Raw genomic sequence first — 24,856 nt, 5'->3', positions numbered from 1 at the left:
TGTCTTTTTGACACTTACATCCGGCGCCCCCCTCCACACCCTGGATTATAAATAATTCAATGTGATTATCTTGTGTGATGACTGTATTATGATGATAGTATATATCTGACAGTATATATCTGTATCATGAATCAATTTAAGTGGACCCCGACTTAAACAAGTTGAAAAACTTATTGGGGTGTTACCATTTAGTGGTCAATTGTACGGAATATGTACTTCACTGTGCAACCTACTAATAAAAGTCTCAATCAATCAATCAAAACACATAGAATCATCATACTGCTGTGATTATATGCATCAAGTGTTCATTCAAGGCTAAGGCAAAATATCGAGATATATATCGTGTATCTTGTCGATTGCATTGTACCATATGTTCCGGCAAGAAATCTGCGTTCAAAGAACTCCGGCTTATTAGTGATTCCCAGAGCCCAAAAAAAGTCTGCGGGCTATAGAGCGTTTTCTATTGGGGCTCCAGTACTATGGAATGCCCTCCCGGTAACAATTAGAGATGCTACCTCAGTAGAAGCATTTAAGTCCCATCTTAAAACTCATTTGTATACTCTAGCCTTTAAATAGCCCCCCTGTTAGACCAGTTGATCTGCCGTTTCTTTTCTTTTCTCCTCTGCTCCCCTTTTCCTTGAGGGGGGGGGGGCACAGGTCCGGTGGCCATGGATGAAGTGCTGGCTGTCCAGAGTCGGGACCCGGGGTGGACCGCTCGCCTGTGCATCGGCTGGGAACATCTCTGCGCTGCTGACCCGTCTCCGCTCGGGATGGTGTCCTGCTGGCCCCACTATGGACTGGACTCTTACTATTATGTTGGATCCACTATGGACTGGACTCTCACAATATTATGTCAGACCCACTCGACATCCATTGCTTTCGGTCTCCCCTAGAGGGGGGGGGGGGGTTACCCACATATGCGGTCCTCTCCGAGGTTTCTCATAGTCATTCACATCGACGTCCCACTGGGGTGAGTTTTTCCTTGCCCGTATGTGGGCTTTGTACCGAGGATGTCGTTGTGGCTTGTGCAGCCCTTTGAGACACTTGTGATTTAGGGCTATATAAATAAACATTGATTGATTGATTGATATCGCAATATGGCCTTAAAATATCGCAATATTAAACAAAGGCCATATCGCCCAGCCCTAGTTTCAATGATGCCATTTCTGTTTGTCGTGTATAATTTTGTCTATTTTGTGTTTATCCTTGAATAAACAGGTCAGTTTCTTGTTACCAACCATTGTGTATTCTTCAAACTCCCCTAATTCAGCTGGCTAGTTGTTATCAAGAGTACTAAAACCCTTTTCAACATGATTCTGACAACTAAGTAGGCTAAATAACTTTAAACTTTAATACATGCTCGGATAGGCCAGAATCGGTCAGTATCGGTATCGGATTGGAAATGCAAAAACAATATCGGTATCGGATCGGAAGTGCAAAAACCTGGATCGGGACATCCCTACTTGGTAACACTACTTGCACGAGGGAGCCTGCCCTCCAGTCAGGCCGCCATCAGACGGCTGATTAAACGGGAACAAAGAAGACATTAGAAAGCAAATGGGGGACAGCTGGTGCAATCTTAGCACGGCGGAGATGTCACACCGCCATTCTGACTCGCTGCCAAAAGCCACAATATGGTCACTAAAATTGCACGTGCACGGGCAATTTGCTTCTTTGTCGCGGGAGAGAGAAAGAAAAAAAAAAAAAAAAAAAAAAGATTGAAGGCCTTTGAAAAGTGCATGTGATGACTTCTTTTCAGGGGACACCTCAGCTTTGGATCGATAGTCCCCGGCGATAACCGCATGACTGACGAAACATTTCTGTACAATTCTTTTCTCAAATGTTGAAATAAGTCAAGTTTGGCGAGGCGAGCAGACGTGTGTGTGTGTGTGTGTGTGTGTGTTCTGGTGAAATACTCTTGTAATCACCTTGAACATCTCCCGAGATGCAAGTGCTTCAACAAGCCAGGGGCAAATCGAACATTCAACCTTCCCCCCCCAAAAAAAAAAAAGAAGAAGAAGAAGAAGAGTTAGTGGTGTGTACAGCTGAGAAGTGAAAGGTAGTACACTCGGAGGTGTTAAATATGCAAGCTTGATCATCGTTCTTGGCAGAGGGGAGATAAAACAGTCGTTAATGAAGAGGCACTTTGACCTCTCCCGCATCCGCACGGCAATTTGGTGAAATAGTAAGGAAATTCCTTTCGAGTGTTTAAATGTGTTCGCTGGAAAGGAGCAATTGGATATCAGGTGTTCAAATATCATACTTGCCAACCCTCCCGAATCTTCCGGGAGGCTCCCGAAATTCAGCGCCTCTCCCGAAATCCTCCCGGGACAAATATTCTCCCGAAAATCTCCCGATTTTTCAGCCGGAGCTGGAGGCCACGCCCCCTCCAGCTCCATGCGGACCTGAGTGAGGACCACAGGCAGGGCCGGCCCGTGGCATAGGCCGTATAGGCAAATGCTAAGGGCGCCGTCCATCAGGGGGCGCCATGCCAGTGCCACAAATGTTGGAGAAAAAAAAAAGGGAAAAAAATTTGTTACTATTATTTCTAAATACAAAAAATAATCTCACGTTAATTAAAATGCAAAGTAAAGCCTATTTAGTAGAAATATTATTTGTTACAACATTACGCCCCCCTCCTCCCCACGCACCGTGCGCCCCCTCCCTTCCCGTATCATGACTCTTTTTGGACGTCACCACATCAAAAAATCGACACAAGATGTCAAAACGGCCAAAACTGTCAGGTGCCCAGGGAAGAAAAAAGAGAAAAGAAGAGGAGAAACGAGAAAAGACAGAGGTAGCAGGTAGGTAACGTTAGCCTACATGAAATTATTTGTCTGTTACAGAATGTGATAGTAACCTGGGTTTTTAGCATTAAGCTAATGTTACATGATTCGGCAATTGCTAATCAATAAATAGCTAGTTCTGTTTTAACGTCGGGTTAATATTGTGGAGGGGGCTAAATTGTTATGGAAAATAATAATGTAACGTTAGGTAATTACAGTACTCCCACCTTACATTCCTCAGGGACATTTGTATTAGATCTTTTAAGCAGGTGTTTTTTGTTTACATTGTTATTGCCTTCTGGTTAGCTAATGTTTGCCCTGCAGGTAATAGTCACTTTTCCACCCCTTTATATATTAGGTATAGTTGTAAGTAAAAAAAAAAGGTCAAAGACAAAGCTATTCGGGTTCTTGTGAGTATATACACTTCACTGCCGATGTGGGGGGGCGCCACCTAAAATCTTGCCTAGGGCGCCAGATTGATTAGGGCCTGGCCTGACCACAGGGTGACAAAAACTAAATCATCCAGACTAGAGATAAATTGTATTATTATGTTTATCTTACCTATAAATAATTATATTTATTAATTAAAAAAAAAAAAAACTAAATACATTTGTACTATATTTTGCTAAAAACATAAAAATTAATTGTATTTTTATTTGTATTTTTTCTGACTCCTTATTACATCCAGCCATAGAATTATACATTAAAATAAACATATTGGAAATAATTAATGTTAAATGATCATAATAATTAATTTAAAATGACCATGTTTAATTATTAAAATAATTGCTTGTTTATCAACAACTTTAGCATTTAATTCATTACATTTTGAAGCTCTCAGAAGCCAAGTTATGTTATATTCCTTAAGATTTATTTATGCAAGTTTGAAGTATCAATTATCTAAACACAGTTTTGTTTGCATATTTTCAGGATGTAGATATATATATATAGCGCCCCCACCCCCCCACCTCCCGAAATCGGAGGTCTCAAGGTTGGCAAGTATGTCAAATAAGCAGGTGAACTTCGACGGTCACGTTCAACCACAGTGATGCCGTGTCTCAGTAGTAGTCGTGGTTGTTTATCAACAGGCCTGCAGCAATCAGTGAATAATGCACACCATACATTAGTCACAATGTAGCACACATGTTAACATACTACTTAGGGCACTGCTTTGATAAAACAACAAACAGTGGGCTTGTATCAGGCCTGGGCAATTATTTTCACCCGGGGAGGCCAAATTTAGAGAAAAAACATCTGTCTGGGGGCCGGTATATCTCTATATATCTCACAATAATGTCTATTAACTATGAACAATAAAACACTGAATATTCAATCAATCAATCAATGTTTAAATTATATTGCCCTAAATCACGAGTGTCTCAAAGATCCCACATCAGGGCAAGGAAAAACTCAACCCAATGGGATGACAATGAGAAACCTTGGAGGGGACCGCAGATGTGTGGACCCCACTGGGCGACCAGTGCAATGGACATCGAGTGGATCTAGCATAATATTGTGAGAGTCCAGTCCATAGTGGATCTAGCATAACAGTGAGAATACAGTCCATAGTGGTTCTAACATAATAGTGAGAGTCCAGTCCGTAGTGGATCTAACATAACAGTGAGAATACAGTCCATAGTGGATCTAACATAATAGTGAGAGTCCAGTCCATAGTGGATCCAACATAATAGTGAGAGTCCAGTCCATAGTGGATCTAACATAATAGTGGGAGAGTGCAGTCCATAGTGGATCTAGCATAATAGTGTGAGAGCCCAGTCCATAGTGGATCTATCATAATAGTGTGAGAGTCCAGTCCATAGTGGATCTAACATAATAGGGAGAGTCCAGTCCATAGTGAATCTAACATAATAGTGAGAGTGCAGTCCATAGTGGATCTAACATAACAGTGAGAGTCCAGTTCATAGTGGATCTAACATAACAATGAGAGTCCAGTCCATAGTGGATCTAACATAATAGTGTGAGAGTCCAGTCCATAGTGGATCTAACATAATAGTGTGAGTGCAGTCCATAGTGGATCTAATATAATAGTGTGAGAGTCCAGTCCATAGTGGATCTAACATAATAGTGAGAGTCCAGTCCATAGTGGATCTAATATAATAGTGTGAGAGTACAGTCCATAGTGGATCTAACATAATAGTGTGAGAGTATAGTCTATAGTGGATCTAACATAATAGTGAGAGTCCAGTCCATAGTTGATCTAAAATAATAGTGAGGGTCCGGTCCATAGTGGATCCAACATAATAGTGAGAGTCCAGTCCATAGTGGATCTAACATAATATTGTGAAAGTCCAGTCTTAGTGGATCTAGCATAATATTGTGAGAGTCCAGTCCATAGTGGATCTAACATAATAGTGTGAGAGTCCAGTCCATAGTGGATCTAACATAATAGGGAGAGTCCAGTCCATAGTGGATCTAACATAACATTGAGAGAGTCCAGTCCATAGTGGATCCAACATAATAGTGAGAGTCCAGTCCATAGTGGATCTAACATAATAGTGAGAGTCCAGTCCATAGTGGATCTAACATAATAGTGAGAGTCCAGTCCATAGTGGATTTAACATAATAGTGAGAGTCCAGTTTATAGTGGATCTAACATAATAGAGTCCAGTCCATAGTGGATCTAAGATAATAGTGAGAGTCCAGTTTATAGTGGATCTAACATAATAGAGTCCAGTCCATAGTGGATCTAACATAATAGTGAGAGTCCAGTCTATAGTGGGCCAATATTGACATATGAAGGTCACACCCCCTCTCCATCGACATATTTTACAATCAAGCGAAACGCAACAAAAAATGCAACAAACACAGTGAAATATGAACACAAAGGTAAAAAAACCCCCACCTACAATCTGATATATGTGATATATCACTAAGCTTTAGAACTATGTTGTAAAAATCTCCTTCAGCGTCTGTCCCCGACACCCACATTTCAGGCTCTGGAAACACTCTGTGGAAACACTCCCCACCCACACTGTTTGGTGCCTCGTCTGACCTGCTGTGACTTACAGTACCAAAGTAGCTAATTAGATGACCATAGTAACTAATTAGATTACCATAGTAACTAGTATAAAAGTGCAGTTTGGGGGCCGGTATATCTGATTTTTAGGAACATTAATACAAAACCTCACAATAATGTCTGATTGAATGCCAAAAACGTTATGACAGACCGCCTTAAAATGGAATTTAAAATTTTCTTACTGAATGAGACACCCAGAATTTACATGAAAAATAAAGAATGTGGGATTTACAATATTAACTATGAAGGATAAAACACTGAATATTGACAACATATGAACGTCACACCCCCTCTCCATCCACATATTTTACACTCAAGCAAAACGCAAGAAAAATGCAACAAACATAGCAAAATATGAACACGAAACCCCCACCTATAATCTGATATATGTGATTGTGGGGGGGGCGTGGCCTGCCGCGGTACGGGGTGTGCCAGGACCGGCCTCGAAGACAGCGACAGGTGAGTAGATGGCCCAGGTGGCCCTTGTTATCTAATCAACAACTTTACATATTAAACATCTAAAAAAAATATTTGGGAATGTCCAGCGGGCCAGATTGAAAATCTTAACGGGCCACATGTGGCCCCCGGGCCTTAATTTGCCCAAAGTCTGGCTTATATGGACGACTAGATATCTGCAATATCTCTCCAAGGTTTCTCATTGTCCCATTGGGTTGAGTTTTTCCTTGCCCTGATGTGGGATCTGAACCGAGGATGTCGTTGTGGCTTGTGCAGCCCTTTGAGACACTCGTGATTCAGGGCTATATAAATAAACATTGATTGATTGATTGATACCAAAGGTGGAATGTCAATGTGAACCACTACACCATACTTGCCAACCTTGAGACCTCCGATTTCGGGAGGTGGGGGGTGGGGTCAGGGTGGGGGCGTGGTTGGGGGCGGGACTAAGAGGAGAGGAGTGTAATTACAGCTAGAATTCACCAAGTCAAGTATTTCATATATATATATATATATATATATATATATATATGTGTATATATATATATATATATATATATATATATATATATATATATATATATATATATATATATATATATAAGAAATACTTGACTTTCAGTGAATTCTAGCTATATATATATATTTATTTTATTATATATATATATATATATATATATATATATATATATATATATATATATATATATATATATAAATAAAAGAAATACTTGAATTTCAGTGTTCATTTATTTATACATATACACACACATAACACTCATCTACTCATTGTTGAGTTAAGGATTGAATTGTCCATCCTTGTTCAATTCTCTGTCGCTATTTTTCTAACCATGCTGAACACCCTTTCGCAGGTACCCAGAAAGGTTTCGAGTATCACCAAAAAAACTGAATCTCTGAAGACAGTATAAAAATCTGTGTTAAAGGTGTACAAATACTGTTTGTATAATAAGCATGTTATTTTTTTTACAAATGAGGGTTAAGAGTTCAGTACTAAAAAAAAAAAAGGAAAGAGTGTGGCTTAAGTACAGTTTTTTAATTGAGCTGCTGCATTTTTTGGTTGGGTTGTTTATTTATTTTGAGTAACTTCTATACATTTCTAAAAGGGGAGGAATGTAATAGAGTGATCTATGTTTGTCTGTTGCCATCTCCTGGTGAATGTTGGCTATAGCGTACTGGGGTTACTTTTTGGTTGGCCAACGATTTACGTGGTGTTGCGCACCTGACGTCACTCAGGTCCGCATGGAGCTGGAGGGGGCGTGGCTGAATTTCGGGAGATTTTCGGGAGAAAATTTGTCCCGGGAGGTTTTCGGGTAGAGGCGCTGAATTTCGGGAGTCTCCCGGAAAATCCGGGAGGGTTGGCAAGTATGCACTACACTATAGGACAGAATTAAAACATGTTGATATGTAAATTGATATTTCCATCAGGGCTCCATGTGCCACACCTCCAAGTAAAGGCAGGGTTCCATTAAAGTTCTTTGTGGCCTCATACATTACATTCATCAAATTTAGGTGACCTCTGGCCGGCGCCCTTAGCCGCGCTCCGCAGAGTGCAGCCGTGATGGATGCCTTATTAGAGTCCTTTATTAGTGTACTTTAGCTGGGAGATAAACTTTGTAATTAATGTCTCAGTTTGAGCATATCTCATTTATTTCAATCGGATAAAGGTGACTCTTCCAGCCGACCGGAGAACAATGGCCATCCGAGGAGACAGCGGCTTGGCACCGGAGCGGCGCCGAATGCTGAATCGCACTCCGGCCATCCATCATGGTACAGAGGGAGTCGGCAGCGTGGACTCCGAAGGAAGACTCGAAAGCATGAGGGATAGCAGGAGTGAAGACACACCCAGTGCAAGAAAAGCTTCACAGGAGAGTAAAATAGTCAAGTGGAACTTCACCGGCTCCCTCAGGAGTGGACTTCAACGATACCTCAAAGCCTTTTACCCAAGCAGGGGTGCCAATATGCTCATCTGGCATGCCACTGGAAGTATTACCCACGGATCATTAAAATCAAAGCTGATGAATGACACTCCAGCTCAGCGATGGTCTGTGATGATGGAGGTAGTCATTTTCCAGTTAGGCCGGCCCCTCCTGTTTACTTAACCTTTCCGCAGTGCTCATTAACTCGCCAAAACCGGACGCTGTGCCGGGCTTCCAAGGTCAAACACAATGGGCAGCGCCACTTATCTGGTGACCATGCGACCCTGCTGGTCTTATTAGTGGATGAGTATGCCGCCGGCAAAAAAAAGCACGTTAATGGGTGTTGGCGCATTGTGGGGACACGGTGTAAATGGGGGGGTAAAAAAACAGCTTGTCCCAACTGACTATGACAGGGGTCGGCAACCTTTACCAGTCAAAGAGCCATTTTGACCAGTTTCACAAATTAAAGGAAACAATGGGAGCCACAAAAATCTTTTGAAATTTAAAGGGGAACATTATCACAATTTTAGAAGGGTTAAAACCATTAAAAATCAGTTCCCAGTGGCTTATTATATTTTTCGAAGTTGTTTTCAAAATTTTACCCATAGTGGATCTAACATAATAGTGAGAGTCCAGTCCATAGTGGATCTAACATAATAGTGAGAGTCCAGTCCATAGTGGATCTAACATAATAGTGAGAGTCCAGTCCATAGTGGATCTAACATAATAGTGAGAGAGTCCAGTCCATAGTGGATCTAACATAATAGTGTGAGAGTCCAGTCCATAGTGGATCTAAAATAATAGTGAGAGTCCAGTCTATAGTGGATCTAACATAATAGTGAGAGTCCAGTCCATAGTGGATCTAACATAATAGTGAGAGTCCAGTCCATAGTGGATCTAACATAATAGTGAGAGTCCAGTCCATAGTTGATCTAACATAATAGTGAGAGTCCAGTCCATAGTGGATCTAACATAATAGTGAGAGAGTCCAGTCCATAGTGGATCTAACATAATAGTGTGAGAGTCCAGTCCATAGTGGATCTAACATAATATTGTGAGAGTCCAGTCCAAAGTGGATCTAACATAATAGTGAGAGTCCAGTCCATAGTGGATCTAACATAATAGTGAGAGTCCAGTCCATAGTGGATCTAACATAATAGTGAGAGAGTCCAGTCCATAGTGGATCTAACATAATAGTGTGAGAGTCCAGTTCATAGTGGATCTAAAATAATAGTGAGAGTCCAGTCTATAGTGGATCTAACATAATAGTGAGAGTCCAGTCCATAGTGGATCTAACATAATAGTGAGAGTCCAGTCCATAGTGGATCTAACATAATAGTGAGAGTCCAGTCCATAGTTGATCTAACATAATAGTGAGAGTCCAGTCCATAGTGGATCTAACATAATAGTGAGAGTCCAGTCCATAGTGGATCTAACATAATAGTGAGAGTCCAGTCCATAGTGGATCTAACATAATAGTGTGAAAGTCCAGTCCATAGTGGATCTAACATAATAGTGAGAGCCCAGTCCATAAGTCCATAGCGGATCTAACATAATATTGTGAGAGTCCAGTCCATAGTGGATCTAACATAATAGTGAGAGTCCAGTCCAAAGTGGATCTAACATAATAGTGAGAGTTCAGTCCATAGTGGATCTCACATAATATTGTGAGAGTTTAGTCCATAGTGGATCTAACATTATAGTGAGAGCCAAGTCCATAGTGGATATAACATAATAGTGAGAGTCCAGTCCATAGTGGATCCAACATAATATTGTGAGAGTCCAGTCCATAGTGGATCTAATATTATAGTGAGAGTCCAGTCCATAGTGGATCTAACATAATAGTGAGAGTCCAGTCCATAGTGGATCTAACATAATAGTGTGAGAGTCCAGTCCATAGTGGATCTAACATAATAGTGTGAGAGTCCAGTCCAAAGTGGATCTAACATAATAGTGAGAGTCCTATCCATAGTGGATCTAACATAATAGTGAGAGAGTCCAGTCCATAGTGGATCTAACATTATAGTGAGAGCCCAGTCCATAGTGGATCTAAAATAATTGTGTGAGAGTCCAGTCCATAGTGGATCTAACATAATAGTGAGAGTCCAGTCCATAGTGGATCTAACATAATAGTGAGAGAGTCCAGTCCATAGTGGATCTAACATAATAGTGTGAGAGTCCAGTCCATAGTGGATCTAACATAATAGTGAGAGTCCAGTCCATAGTGGATCTAACATAATAGTGTGAGAGTCCAGTCCATAGTGGATCTAACATAATAGTGAGAGAGTCCAGTCCATAGTGGATCTAACATAATAGTGAGAGCCCAGTCCATAGTGGATCTAACATAATAGTGAGAGTCCAGTCCAAAGTGGATCTAACATAATAGTGAGAGTCCAGTCCATAGTGGATTTAACATAATATTGTGAGTGTCCAGTCCATAGTGGATCTAACATTATAGTGAGAGCCCAGTCTATAGTGGATATAACATAATAGTGAGAGTCCAGTCCACAGTGAATCCAACATAATATTGTGAGAGTCCAGTCCATAGTGGATCTAACATTATAGTGAGAGCCCAGTCCATAGTGGATCTAACATAATAGTGAGAGTCCAGTCCATAGTGGATCTAAAATAATAGTGAGAGTCCAGTCCATAGTGGATCTAACATAATAGTGAGAGAGTCCAGTCCATAGTGGATCTAACATAATAGTGTGAGAGTCCAGTCCATAGTGGATCTAACATAATAGTGGGAGTCCAGTCCATAGTGGATCTAACATAATAGTGAGAGTCCAGTCCATAGTGGATCTAACATAATAGTGAGAGCCCAGTCCATAGTGGATCTAACATAATAGTGAGAGTCCAGTCCAAAGTGGATCTAACATAATAGTGAGAGTCCAGTCCATAGTGGATTTAACATAATATTGTGAGAGTCCAGTCCATAGTGGATCTAACATTATAGTGAGAGCCCAGTCTATAGTGGATATAACATAATAGTGAGAGTCCAGTCCACAGTGAATCCAACATAATATTGTGAGAGTCCAGTCCATAGTGGATCTAACATTATAGTGAGAGCCCAGTCCATAGTGGATCTAACATAATAGTGAGAGTCCAGTCCATAGTGGATCTAAAATAATAGTGAGAGTCCAGTCCATAGTGGATCTAACATAATAGTGGGAGTCCAGTCCATAGTGGATCTAACATAATAGTGAGAGTCCAGTCCATAGTGGATCTAACATAATAGTGAGAGAGTCCAGTCCATAGAAAATGTGTAATTTTGTTGACTAAAACTAGATCAATTTAAGACATTCAATGGATTGCAAGTGGACTGCCTGGTTTGTCTTAGAAGACGTTTCGCCGCTCATCCAAGTAGGCATCATCAGTTCGTGCTCATATACTTAAATTGGTTAGATCTAGTATAGCGGCTGATGCCAAAACCCCAAACATTTATACTCCAAAACCAGGAGGGTGTGCCTGGGCAAAGATGGTTTCGCCCTATCGCAGTGAGAAAAACAACAGTTTTAATGCAAACGAGCATCCTAACTGTCAAAGCCAACGACAGCCTTTGAAGTGTAGTTAGCATTGAGGTATGGTGTGGTAGAACCATGGCTGTGGATCGACGACTAAGTCAGAATCCCCCGCGTAAGCATTCCATTCAGTTGTAAACAAATAGCCTGTGACCAGAATGTTTCTAAATCCTGTTGGAGGCTAAATTGCAGAGTCTTATAGGAATGGTTGAAAGGACAGTGTTGTATGCGGGAGACAGGTGGTGTGGCAGACCACCTCCTCTGTTCAGGGATGATTTTTCAACCTTGACATAGATCCGTCCTCCCTGTCCAGAATCTGTACATTTGTGTTCTCAAGGGAAGGTGGTTTCTCCCTGAGGTGCAGGTCGACAGCTGAGTCTTGGCCTGAAGAGTCTGTGCTGTGCCAAACATGCAAGTAGGTCTACATTTTAGTAATACGAGAGCAACAACAAGAAACAATCCACCTCACCCAACATATATTGAGAGTATATTTCTATTTAATTATCGTTTCTTCATCACATTTGCATAAATTAAAGTTATTCCGTTTAATTACAATGTTGAAAATATCCAAATCCATTGCTATTCTTTATAGAGCTGAATAAGAAATGTCTGCATATGTTATATTATTATTTCATTTTTCCATATCTAATATATTCTGTTAAAGGTTGGGGAAATGTTTATAAAACAAACAGACCAAATAATTAAATGTCAAAAAAGGGTAATTAGAATAATACACAAAGTGTGCTACTATGAACCGACCAATCCATTATTTATACGTTCTAATGTGTTAAAATGTTCAGATATTGTGTTTTTAAAAACAATGTAAATTATGTTTCGAGTAAAGAACAACAGCCTTCCAGCTTGTTGTCAGAATAATTGTATCGAAGTTATCACAAAACGAGCACCACCGAGCAGACAAAAGCTGTCTTTAATCTTACCAAGCAAACGGCTTGTAAAACTCCACTGTGTAGGATGGGAAGCGACATGCAGGTGTGGGTTTCTTTGATGTTTTGTAATCCACAGGAAGATTTTGTCTTAACCCGGAGAGGAAGCAGGACCTGACTCCCCTCCAGGCACCTTTTCTTTGAACTGTTTTGTAACCAAAGGCGATGGCTGTTTACGACCCCTTTCCCTTAGAAACAGCTGTTGCCATGTAATCAGGGAAAATCCAAATAAAAGAGGAGACGTACAATCTTTCGTCAGAGCGTGGTGGGACTATACAAAAAGTACAATCCAGACGTTTCTCCTCAATTGAGCCAAATTGAATTATGTCTCTGTTTAATTCCTTGCTTCTTGTCTCGTTTAATAGATGTCATCAGTGTTTGAACCTGACACTTGTATTCTTAGGTTATTTAAATTAAGAGGAGATATTGATTTTTTAAATATGTAAAGTAAGAAGGAATATAAAATACAAATGTATTTCGGTTTTAGCTCAGCGATGAGTTGAAGACATGTACTTCTTTAAGGTTTAAGAAAGCCTTGAAAGGTGAAATAATGGAACATTATAAAATAAAGCAACGATTACTTTCATCCCATTGATTTTTTGAACGTTGATGTTGCAGGCAATCAAATTTTCCGTGAATGTATAGGATAGGCTTCAGCCTATTCCTTTTTCTTTTGGTGTGTGTACGTGTATGATTGTTAATATGTACAAGCTGTGCTGATAAACTGATCGCACAAAATGGTTGATTATATGACCGAAATAAACTCATTTCATTCACTCAATAGTAAAAACAACAACAATGAAACGTCAAAGTTAATTGAGTTTTAAACTTGCAACATTAACATTATATATATATTATGCTTACATAATGATGACAATAAGAGATGTCCGATAATACCGGACTGCCGATATCATCGGCCGATAAATGCTTTAAAATGTAATATCGGAATTTATCGGTATCGGTATCAAAAAGTAAAATTTATGACTTTTTTAAAACGCCGCTGTACGGAGTGGTACACGGACGTAGGGAGAAGTACAGAGCAGTTGCGTCCCCCAGTTATACTTGCCAACCCTCCCCATTTTCTCGGGAGACTCCCAAATTTCAGTGCCCCTCCCGAAAATCTCCCGGGGCAACCATTCTCCCGAATTTCTCCCGATTTCCAACAATATTGCTGCCTTTGCGTGTCGGCCCATTCACATAATATCTACGGCTTTTCACACACACACAAGTGAACGCAATGCATACTTGGTCAATAGCCATACAGGTCACACTGAGGGTGGCCGTATAAACAACTTTAACACTGTTACAAATATGCGCCACACTGTGAACCCACACCAAACAAGAATGACAAACACATTTCGCGAGAACATCCGCACCGTAACACAACATAAACACAACAGAACAAATACCCAGAAGCCCTTGCAGCACTAACCCTTCCGGGACGCTACAATATACACCCCCCGCTACGCTAATTTGTTGGACTGTGTCATGGTTTTCTTTGTTAAATACTTTGTGGCCACAGAAATCGCCATTCGCCTCCGCACGAGGTGTACCAAACTGAACTGGACCTCTTGGGACATCCTTTAACTTAACAGACTTGTTTTTGGACAATGGGTCAACAAGGAGAATATGCACACTCAGGTTTGACTCCTCAGCCTTCCCGGTAAGGTCTATTCAGGTGTACTGGAGAGGAGGCTACGCCGGATAGTCGAACCTCGGATTCAGGAGAAACAGTGTGGTTTTCGTCCTGGTCGTGGAACTGTGGACCAGCTCTATACTCTCGGCAGGGTCCTTGAGGGTGCATGGGGGTTTGCCCAACCAGTCTACATGTGTTTTGTGGACTTGGAGAAGGCATTCGACCGTGTCCCTCGGGAAGTCCTGTGGGGAGTGCTCAGAGAGTATGGGGTATCGGACTGTCTGATTGTGGCAGTCCGCTCCCTGTATGCTAGGTGCCAGAGCTTGGTCCGCATTGCCGGTAGTAAGTCGGACACGTTTCCAGTGAGGGTTGGATTCCGCCAAGGCTGCCCTTTGTCACCCATTCTGTTCATAACTTTTATGGACAGAATTTCTAGGCGCAGTCAAGGCGTTGAGGGGATCTGGTTTGGTGGCTGCAGGATTAGGTCTCTGCTTTTTGCAGATGATGTGGTCCTGATGGCTTCATCTGGCCAGGATCTTCAGCTCTCACTGGATCGGTTCGCAGCCGAGTGTGAAGCGACTGGGATGAGAATCAGCACCTCCAAGTCCGAGTCCATGGTTCTCGCCCGGAAAAGGGTGGAGTGCCATCTCCGGGTTGGGGAGGAGATCTTGCCCCAAGTGGACGAGTTCAAGTACCTCGGAGTCTTGTTCACGAGTGAGGGAAGAGTGGATCGTGAGATCGACAGGCGGATCGGTGCGGCGTCTTCAGTAATGCGGACGCTGTATCGATCCGTTGTGGTGAAGAAGGAGCTGAGCCGGAAGGCAAAGCTCTCAATTTACCGGTCGATCTACGTTCCCATCCTCACCTATGGTCATGAGCTTTGGGTTATGACCGAAAGGACAAGATCACGGGTACAAGCGGCCGAAATGAGTTTCCTTCGCCGGGTGGCGGGGCTCTCCCTTAGAGATAGGGTGAGAAGCTCTGTCATCCGGGGGGAGCTCAAAGTAAAGCCGCTGCTCCTCCACATCGAGAGGAGCGAGATGAGGTGGTTCGGGCATCTGGTCAGGATGCCACCCGAACGCCTCCCTAGGGAGGTGTTTAGGGCACGTCCGACCGGTAGGAGGCCGCGGGGAAGACCCAGGACACGTTGGGAAGACTATGTCTCCCGGCTGGCCTGGGAACGCCTCGGGGTCCCACAGGAAGAGCTGGACGAAGTGGCTGGGGAGAGGGAAGTCTGGGCTTCCCTGCTTAGGCTGCTGCCCCCGCGACCCGACCTCGGATAAGCGGAAGAAGATGGATGGATGGATGGAAGGTTTGACGCCATTAACTAACAGGAGATGGTGTTCAGAGTTGTTCCACAAGAAAAAAAAACCATAACGCCAAGGCAGCACTAAGGTTAATGGGATATTCAGTCGTTTATTCTGCGGCTGGTTCATGCTCTCTGGCCCGATGACATCTGAAAACATGGCTGATAAAGTAGCACGTCGTGAAATCGCCGCTGTTATCAATCCCGAGAAAGGCTGTGGTCTGATTACACACGCCGCAATAAAAGACAAGTCGCAAAACACAAAATGCTGAGAGTCGGTCGGCCCGATCTATAAGGAAGAGCTTAACGCAGCAGTGAGAGGGATGGATATAAATATCCAGGAGGCCCAGGGCAGTGATAAAAACCCAGGTACAAGCTGCTATCAAGCACTTTCTACACTTTTTTTTTGTGGTCAACAAATTTTGTTGCAGGTTGTACGAAAACAGAAATCTTGATGGATATGCATTGGACATGACACTAGATGAAAATTATAGCAAGCCGGGCGTGGTATACGAGAGGTGTTCAAAGTTGGGCACTAGAAGACTTCAGGGCGGGCATGATAGCATAACACAAAAAAAAAAAACTTTACCTATAGCAAAAACAAACAAAATGTGCCAGAAAATGTCAGAATAATTGTATCTAAGTTATCACAAAACTTTGTGTTACATTGAGTTCCCGGCGAGAAGACAAAAGCTGTCTTTAATCCTACCAATCAGAAGGCTTGTAAAACTCCACTGTGTAGGATGGGAAGCAACATGAAGGTGTTCTGTTTCTTCCATGTATTGTAATCCACAGAAAGATTTAGTTTTGACCCGAGAACTACAAAGCGGAGAGAAAGCAGGATCTGCCCAAGTTCCAGGCAGCTCTTCTTTGAACTGTTTTACGACCTTTTCTTTGAACTGTTGTAATCAAAGGCGATGGCTGTTTACGACCCCCGTCCCTTAGAAACAGCTGTTGCCATGTAATCAGGGAAAGTCCAATTGAGGAGGCGTACAATCTTTCGCCAGAGCGTGGTGAGACTGTACAAGAGTACAGTCCAGACGTCTCTCCTCAATTGAGCCAAATTTAATTCTGTCTCTGTTTAATTCCTTGCTTCTTGTCTTGTTTAATAGATGTCATCAGTGTTTGAACCTGACAGAAAGTGTTTTTTCGTAGAGTAGGCAAGGCCCGAACCTTATACACCTGTCAATCATTTAAGTATTTCAACCAATCAGACCTACTGTAACCGAGCCGACATAGTGTCCCACAAACAATCAGGTGCGTACAGACACTGATAATCAGTACAATTGCAGTTTATTTCAGAGAAAATGTTGTCTCATGTGTGTATGGAGCACTTGTACTGCGGATATATGATATCCGGAGAAATTGGAAGGAGCAAAACTCATCCCATTTCCAAAACCTAAGTCAAACGACGAGAAAAGCTTGAGGGGGACTGCATTTTCGGCTGAACGTGAAGAACATCAACTAGCACAAGTTTGTTTGGTGGCGGTACAATAGATGCAGTCGATTCGAAGTTAGTTTCAGTTTTAAGACACTAGATGGCAATAGGAAAAGGCCCGATGTTATGTGCTCAAACTGAAATACCTACAAACCCCGTTTCCATATAAGTTGGGAAATTGTGTTAGATGTAAATATAAATGTAATACAATGATTTGCAAATCATTTTCAACCCATATTCAATTGAATGCACTATAAAGACAAGATATTTGATGTTCAAACTCAAACATTTTTTTTTTGCAAATATTCATTAACTTTAGAATTTGATGCCAGCAACACGTGACAAAGAAGTTGGGAAAGGTGGCAATAAATACTGATAAAGTTGAGGAATGCTCATCAAACACTTAATTGGAACATCCCACAGGTGTGCAGGCTAATTGGGAACAGGTGGGTGCCATGATTGGGTATAAAAGTAGATTCCATGAAATGCTCAGTCATTCACAAACAAGGATGGGGCGAGGGTCACCACTTTGTCAACAAATGTGTGAGCAAATTGTTGAACAGTTTAAGAAAAACCTTTCTCAACCAGCTATTGCAAGGAATTTAGGGATTTCACCATCTACGGTCCGTAATATCATCAAAGGGTTCAGAGAATCTGGAGAAATCACTGCACGTAAGCAGCTAAGCCCGTGACCTTCGATCCCTCAGGCTGTACTGCATCAACAAGCGACATCAGTGTGTAAAGGATATCACCACATGGGCTCAGGAACACTTCAGAAACCCACTGTCAGTAACTACAGTTGGTGGCTACATCTGTAAGTGCAAGTTAAATCTCTCCTATGCAAGGTGGATACCGTTTATCAACAACACCCAGAAACGCCATCGGCTTCGCTGGGCCTGATCTCATCTAAGATGGACTGATACAAAGTGGAAAAGTGTTCTGTGGTCTGACGAGTCCACGTTTCAAATTGTTTTTGGAAACTGTGGACGTCGTGTCCTCCGGACCAAAGAGGAAAAGAACCATCCGGATTGTTATAGGCGCAAAGTTGAAAAGCCAGCATGTGTGATGGTATGGGGGTGTATTAGTGCCCAAGACATGGGTAACTTACACATCTGTGAAGGCACCATTAATGCTGAAAGGTACATACAGGTTTTGGAGCAACATATGTTGCCATCCAAGCAACGTTACCATGGACACCCCTGCTTATTTCAGCAAGACAATGCCGAGCCACGTGTTACATCAACGTAGCTTCATAGCAAAAGAGTGCGGGTACTAGACTGGCCTGCCTGTAGTCCAGACAATGTGTGGCGCATTATGAAGCCTAAAATACCACAACGGAGACCCCCGGACTGTTGAACAACTTAAGCTGTACATCAAGCAAGAATGGGAAAGAACTACTACAACAAGCGCAAAAAAATGGAAAACTAGTCAGAGGAAAAACGTGCCGATCGCACCGGACGCTAACGCTAACATTTAGCATAGACTAGAGACAGGGAATACTCACGTAACGGTAGCAAGAAACAACAATGAAGCCAGGCCGACTGATTAAACAATGCCTCTGATTAGTGCTCAGGGAACAGGTGAGCGTCCCGAACACCAATCAGAGGCAGGCGAAAATAACAAGTAGCCATGGTAACTAAACAAACTCAAGGGTGCACAACAACAGGAACTAGGGGAGTCCAAAACTAACAGAACATGACAAAACATGATCCGAGCCACGGATCATGACACTCAGTGGCCTAGTGCTATAACAAAAAAGCTATAACATCTGCAAAATTAATATAATTAAATCATATATCGTGCAACAATAGGGACTTGTTTCACGGGCATCATTATTTACATTCTCTGGGGCATTCTACTACCAGGGCTGCGTCCTGAGTCCGCTGCTGTTCACGTTGATGACCCATGACTGCTGCCCCAGGTCCACTACTAACCACATTGTGAAGTATGCGGACGACACGACAGTAGTGGGCCTCATCCGTGACAACAACGACATGGACTACAGGGAGGAGGTGAAACATCTGGTTGACTGGTGTAGAACCAACAACCTGGTCCTGAATGTCAACAAGACCAAGGAGATCATCGTTGACTTCAGGAAGCACCAGTCCAGCCACGCTCCACTCTACATCAATGGTACAGCAGTGGAGATAGTAAGCAGCACCAAGTTCCTGGGGGTGCAGATAACTGACAATATAAGCTGGTCCCTACACACCGGAGCTCTTGTAAAAAGAGCTCAGCAGCGCAAGCACTTTTTGCGTGGAATGAAAAGTGTCAGGCTTGGTAAACAGGATAGGACTCAGATGCAGAGTAGGGGACTTAGACAGGCTTTTATTTTGACAGCTTCCTTTCACCTCCAAAGTCAAGGAATACAATATCTATTTTAACCAAAAACTAATCGGCAAAAAAAGGTTCAAAAAAAAAATAGGAACAACCAAAATTCACTCCGAACGGAGGAAAACACAAAAGCAATGACGAACTATAATTGGCGCCGTATATGCTATAACAGGGGTCGGCAACCTTTACCGCTCAAAGAGCCATTTTGACCCGTTTCCACAAATTAAAGAAAACAATGGGAGCCACAAAACTCTTTTGAAATTTAAAATGAAATAACACTACATACAAAGTTTTTTTTTGCTTTGTGCTATGTATAAACCAGGGGTCTCAGACACGCGGCCCGCACCTTAATATGTAAATGTAATGTTAGTGCGGCCCGCGAGTTTTATATGAATGCCGCTTGACAGCGTCACACTTGCCCACCCTCCCGATTTTTCCGGTAGACTCCCAAATTTCAGGGAAACTATTCTCTCGAATGTATGCTGATTTTCACCCAAACAACAATAATAAGGGTGCGCCGTGATGTCACTACCTTTAGCGCCCTCTACGGCTTGAACAAACAGCTTGCCAGCCCAGTTACATGTTATATGAGGCTTCTGCAGACACACATAAGTGAATGCCCTTCATACTTGTTCAACAGCCATACAGATCACACTGAGGGTGGCGATATAAACAACTTTAACACTCTTACTAATATGCGCCACACTGTGAACCCACACCAAACAAGAATGACAAACGCATTTCGGGAGAACATTCGCACCGTAACACAACAGAACAAATACCCAGAATCCCATGCATCCCTAACTCTTCCGGGCTACTTTATACACCTCCGCTACCACCAAAGCCCGCCAACCCCCCGTGCGTAGATTGAGGTGGGCAGGGTTTGGTGGTAGCAGGGTGTGTAATGTAGCCCGGAAGAGTTAGGGATGCATGGGATTCTGGGTATTTGTTCTGTTGTGTTTATGTTGTGTAACGGTGTGGATGTTCTCCCGAAATGTGCTTGTCATTCTTGTTTGGTGTGGGTTCACAGTGTGGCGCATATTAGTAAGAGTGTTATAGTTGTTTATACGGCCACCGTCAGTGTGATCTGTATGGCTGTTGAACAAGTATGCCTTGCTGTCACTTAGTGTGTGAGCAGACAAAATGTGACTGGGCCGGCACGCTGTTTCTTAGGTGAAAAAGCGGACGCGACGACAGGTTGTAGAGGACGCAAAATGCAGTGCCATCACGGCACGCCCTCAATTTTGTTGTCCGGGTGAAAATCGGAGAATGTTTGCCCTGGGAGAGGCAGTGAAATCCGGAAGTCTCCCGGAAAAATCGGGAGGGTTGGCAAGAATGCAGCTGAGCCGCATCAGAGTGGTCAAAGAGCCGCATGCGGCTCCGGAGCCGCGGGTTGCCGACCCCTGTGCTATAAAATGTATAAACAAAAAACGCTCCAACAGGAGGAAGAAACAACAGCTATGAAACATTCTACACTATCTAATCTAATAAAGTTTTAACAAAAATTGTCACTCAAAATTTGAGGAAAGAATGAAAAATAACTGAAACTCACCACTTCGGCTGAATAAACTAAATAACCAAAACTCACCCTGCTGAGGAGGAAGAAAGGAAAACTCAAAATAGCAACGAAGGGATTCAGGATCAAGGAACATAAGCACAAGACGAGGTAAGGCAAGACAAGGCATGGACATGGACATGGAGGCCAGAGAGCACGAATAAACGAGACAATCTGGCACAGAACAAAGGGAGGAGTGGGCTTATAAGACACACGAGGGTAATAGGGAACAGGTGGAAACAATCAGGGAACCGGGATGACGTCAGACTGATGACACAAAAGGAAGGGCAAGTGACCTGAAACGAGAGGAGAGTTACTTTTCAAACTAAAACATGCACATCACAAGACAGAAAAAACCAAGACAAGACATCCCTCACCGCGGTGTGACAAAAAGAGCACAGCTCCCTCCCCCCATTCTACAGAGGCACTATAGAGACCAACAGCATCTCTGTCTGGACTGGAGCCTGCAATGCCTCAGACTAGAAGTCTCTCCAGAGAGTGGTGAGGACGGCGGAAAAGATCATCAGGACTCCTCTTCCTCCTATCCAGGAGATCGCAAAAAGCCGCTGCCTGACCAGGGCTCGGAAAATCTGCAAAGACTCCTCCCACCCCCACCAAGGACTGTTTCCACTGCTGGACTCTAGAAAGAGGTTCCGCAGCCTCCGAAGCAGAACCTGTAACAGCTTCTTCCCTCAGGCCATAAAACTCTTGAACATCCATCTCCATCCATCTTCTTCCGCTTAGCCAAGGTCGGGTCGCGGGGGCAGCAGCCTAAGCAGGGAAGCCCAGACTTCCCTCTCCCCAGCCACTTCGTCCAGCTCTTCCTGTGGGACCCCGAGGCGTTCCCAGGCCAGCCGGGAGACATAGTCTTCCCAACGTGTCCTGGGTCTTCCCCGCGGCCTCCTATCGGTCGGACGTGCCCTAAACACCTCCCTAGGGAGGCGTTCGGGTGGCATCCTGACCAGATGCCCGAACCACCTCATCTGGCTCCTCTCCATGTGGAGGAGCAGCGGCTTTACTTTGAGCTCCTCCCGGATGGCAGAGCTTCTCACCCTATCTCTAAGGGAGAGCCCCGCCACCCGGCGGAGGAAACTAATTTCGGCCGCTTGTACCCGTGATCTTGTCCTTTCGGTCATAACCCAAAGCTCATGACCATAGGTGAGGATGGGAATGTAGATCGACCGGTAAATTGAGAGCTTTGCCTTCCGGCTCAGCTCCTTCTTCACCACAACGGATCGATACAGCGTCCGCATTACTGAAGACGCCGCACCGATCCCACTGTCGATCTCTCGATCCACTCTTCCCTCACTCGTGAACAAGACTCCGAGGTACTTGAACTCCTCCACTTGGGGCAAGATCTCCTCCCCAACCCGGAAATGGCACTCCACCCTTTTCCGGGCGAGAACCACGGACTCGGACTTGGAGGTGCTGATTCTCATCCCAGTCGCTTCACACTCGGCTGCGAACCGATGCAGTGAGAGCTGAAGATCCTGGCCAGATGAAGCCATCAGGACCACATCATCTGCAAAAAGCAGAGACCTAATCCTGCAGCCACCAAACCAGATCCCCTCAACGCCTTGACTGCGCCTAGAAATTCTGTCCATAAAAGTTATGAAGAGAATGGGTGACAAAGGGCAGCCTTGGCGGAGTCCAACCCTCACCGGAAACGTGTCCGACTTACTACCGGCAATCCGAACCAAGCTCTGGCACTGATCATACAGGGAGCGGACTGCCACAATCAGACAGTCCGATACCCCGTACTCTCTGAGCACTCGCCACAGGACTTCCCGAGGGACACGGTCGAATGCCTTCTCCAAGTCCACAAAGCACATGTAGACTGGTTGGGCAAACTCCCATGCACCCTCAAGGACCCTGCCGAGAGTATAGAGCTGGTCCACAGTTCCACGACCAGGACGAAAACCACACTGTTCCTCCTGAATCCGAGGTTCGACTATCCGGCGTAGCCTCCTCTCCAGTACACCTGAATAGACCTTACCGGGAAGGCTGAGGAGTGTGATCCCACGATAGTTAGAACACTTCCCCTTCTTAAAGAGAGGAACCACCACCCCGGTCTGCCAATCCAGTGGTACCGAACCCCGATGTCCACGCGATGCTGCAGAGTCTTGTCAACCAAGACAGCCCCAACTCTTGAACGCATCATATTTACGGTAAATTATCCCCTCAAGTCCTCCCAAAAATGGATTAACTCGCTGGAATAAAAAGACAATATAACATACATCCATAAACGTGGATGCATGTGAAAAAGTGCAATATATTTATCTGTGCAGTAATCTATTTATTTATTTATATATGCACCTTATTGCTTTTTTATACTGCACTACCATGAGCTTATGTAACGAAATTCCGTTCTTATCTGTGCTGTAAAGTTCAAGTTTGAATGACAATAAAAAGGAAGTCTAAGTCTACTGTGCCACACTTGGAAACACCAACAGGAACCAAACACATTGTGAAGTTATGAAGCACAAGGTCACATTCTAGAAGTGACCTATAACAGGACATTATGCATGGGGGGAAAAAACTACAATTAGCAGTGTAACGTCATCGCTTCATTTATTAGTAAGTTGACACAACAACAACTCATTAACTGCTCTTGTTATAAAGACAAATACGACACTGTAATTACCAGAGTTGAAGTAATCAAAGTGCCCAGCAAGTCGAGTAATTAAATGTTTCCAGCTGTGACGAAACATCATTTTGACGCCTGCTCTCCTCGACTCTATGCTCGTCTCCCGGTTGCTCGGTTCAAGCAGATGGTCAGGAATGTCAGCACGGGCAGGAACTTCCTCTCCGAAGCCCGACTTTGTCTCTGTCGGGTCCCTCAGGTTACTTGAAGCGCTCACCAAAGGTCACGCCTGCCATGTTGGAGGCAACAGTAGGCTAACTGTACCCACGTGTTTGGTTCCTGTTTTTATGCACCCTGTTGGTGCTGTGTTTTGTTCAATTTGATTGATTGATTAAAACTTGTATTAGTAGATTGCACAGTACAGTACATATTCCGTACAATTGACCACTCAATGGTAACACCCCAATACGTTAATCAATTCATGGTAAGGGCAAGTAAATAGTACAAACCCCGTTTCCATATGAGTTGGGAAATTGTGTTAGATGTAAATATAAACGGAATACAATGATTTGCAAATCATTTTCAACCCATATTCAGTTGAATATGCTACAAAGACAACATATTTGATGTTCAAACTCATAAACATTTTTTCTTTTTACAAATAATCATTAACTTTAGAATTTGATGCCAGCAACACGTGACAAAGAAGTTGGGAAAGGTGGCAATAAATACTGATAAAGTTGAGGAATGCTCATCAAACACTTATTTGGAACATCCCACAGGTGAGCAGGCTAATTGGGAACAGGTGGGTGCCATGATTAGCAGCTTCCATGAAATGCTCAGTCATTCACAAACAAGGATGGGGCGAGGGTCACCACTTTGTCAACAAAAGCATCAGCAAATTGTTGAACAGTTTAAGAAAAACCTTTCTCAACCAGCTATTGCAAGGAATTTAGGGATTTCACCATCTACGGTCCGTAATATCATCAAAGGGTTCAGAGAATCTGGAGAAATCACTGCACGTAAGCAGCTAAGATCCCTCAGACTGTACTGCATCAACAAGCGACATCAGTGTGTAAAGGATATCACCACATGGGCTCCGGAACACTTCAGAAACCCACTGTCAGTAACTACAGTTGGTCGCTACATCTGTAAGTGCAAGTTAAAACTCTCCTATGAAAGGCGAAAACCGTTTATCAACAACACCCAGAAACGCCGTCGGCTTCGCTGGGCCTGAGCTCATCTAAGATGGACTGATACAAAGTGGAAAAGTGTTCTGTGGTCTGACGAGTCCACATTTCAAATTGTTTCTGGAAACTGTG

General features: G+C 43.3%; 2 protein-coding genes across 5 annotated transcripts in view; one reads left to right on the top strand and one right to left on the bottom strand.

Moving 5' to 3' along the window:
* Window positions 1-24,856, bottom strand: part of cadm1b (cell adhesion molecule 1b) — an 802,412-nt gene that overhangs the window by 461,839 nt on the left and 315,717 nt on the right. The gene's annotated exons all lie outside the window — the stretch shown is intronic.
* LOC140679516 (uncharacterized) overlaps window positions 7,992-24,856 on the top strand; it is a 96,551-nt gene continuing 79,686 nt past the window's right edge. Inside the window, exon 1 of the mRNA XM_072915031.1 lies at window positions 7,992-8,341. Within this exon, the coding sequence (XP_072771132.1) occupies window positions 7,992-8,341 (350 nt within the window). The remainder of the gene's footprint in view (window positions 8,342-24,856) is intronic.

The sequence above is a fragment of the Nerophis lumbriciformis genome, linkage group LG17 (assembly GCF_033978685.3).
Source record: "Nerophis lumbriciformis linkage group LG17, RoL_Nlum_v2.1, whole genome shotgun sequence".
Classification (NCBI taxonomy): Eukaryota; Metazoa; Chordata; class Actinopteri; order Syngnathiformes; family Syngnathidae; genus Nerophis; species Nerophis lumbriciformis.
This window is presented reverse-complemented; position numbering and strand designations above follow the sequence as displayed.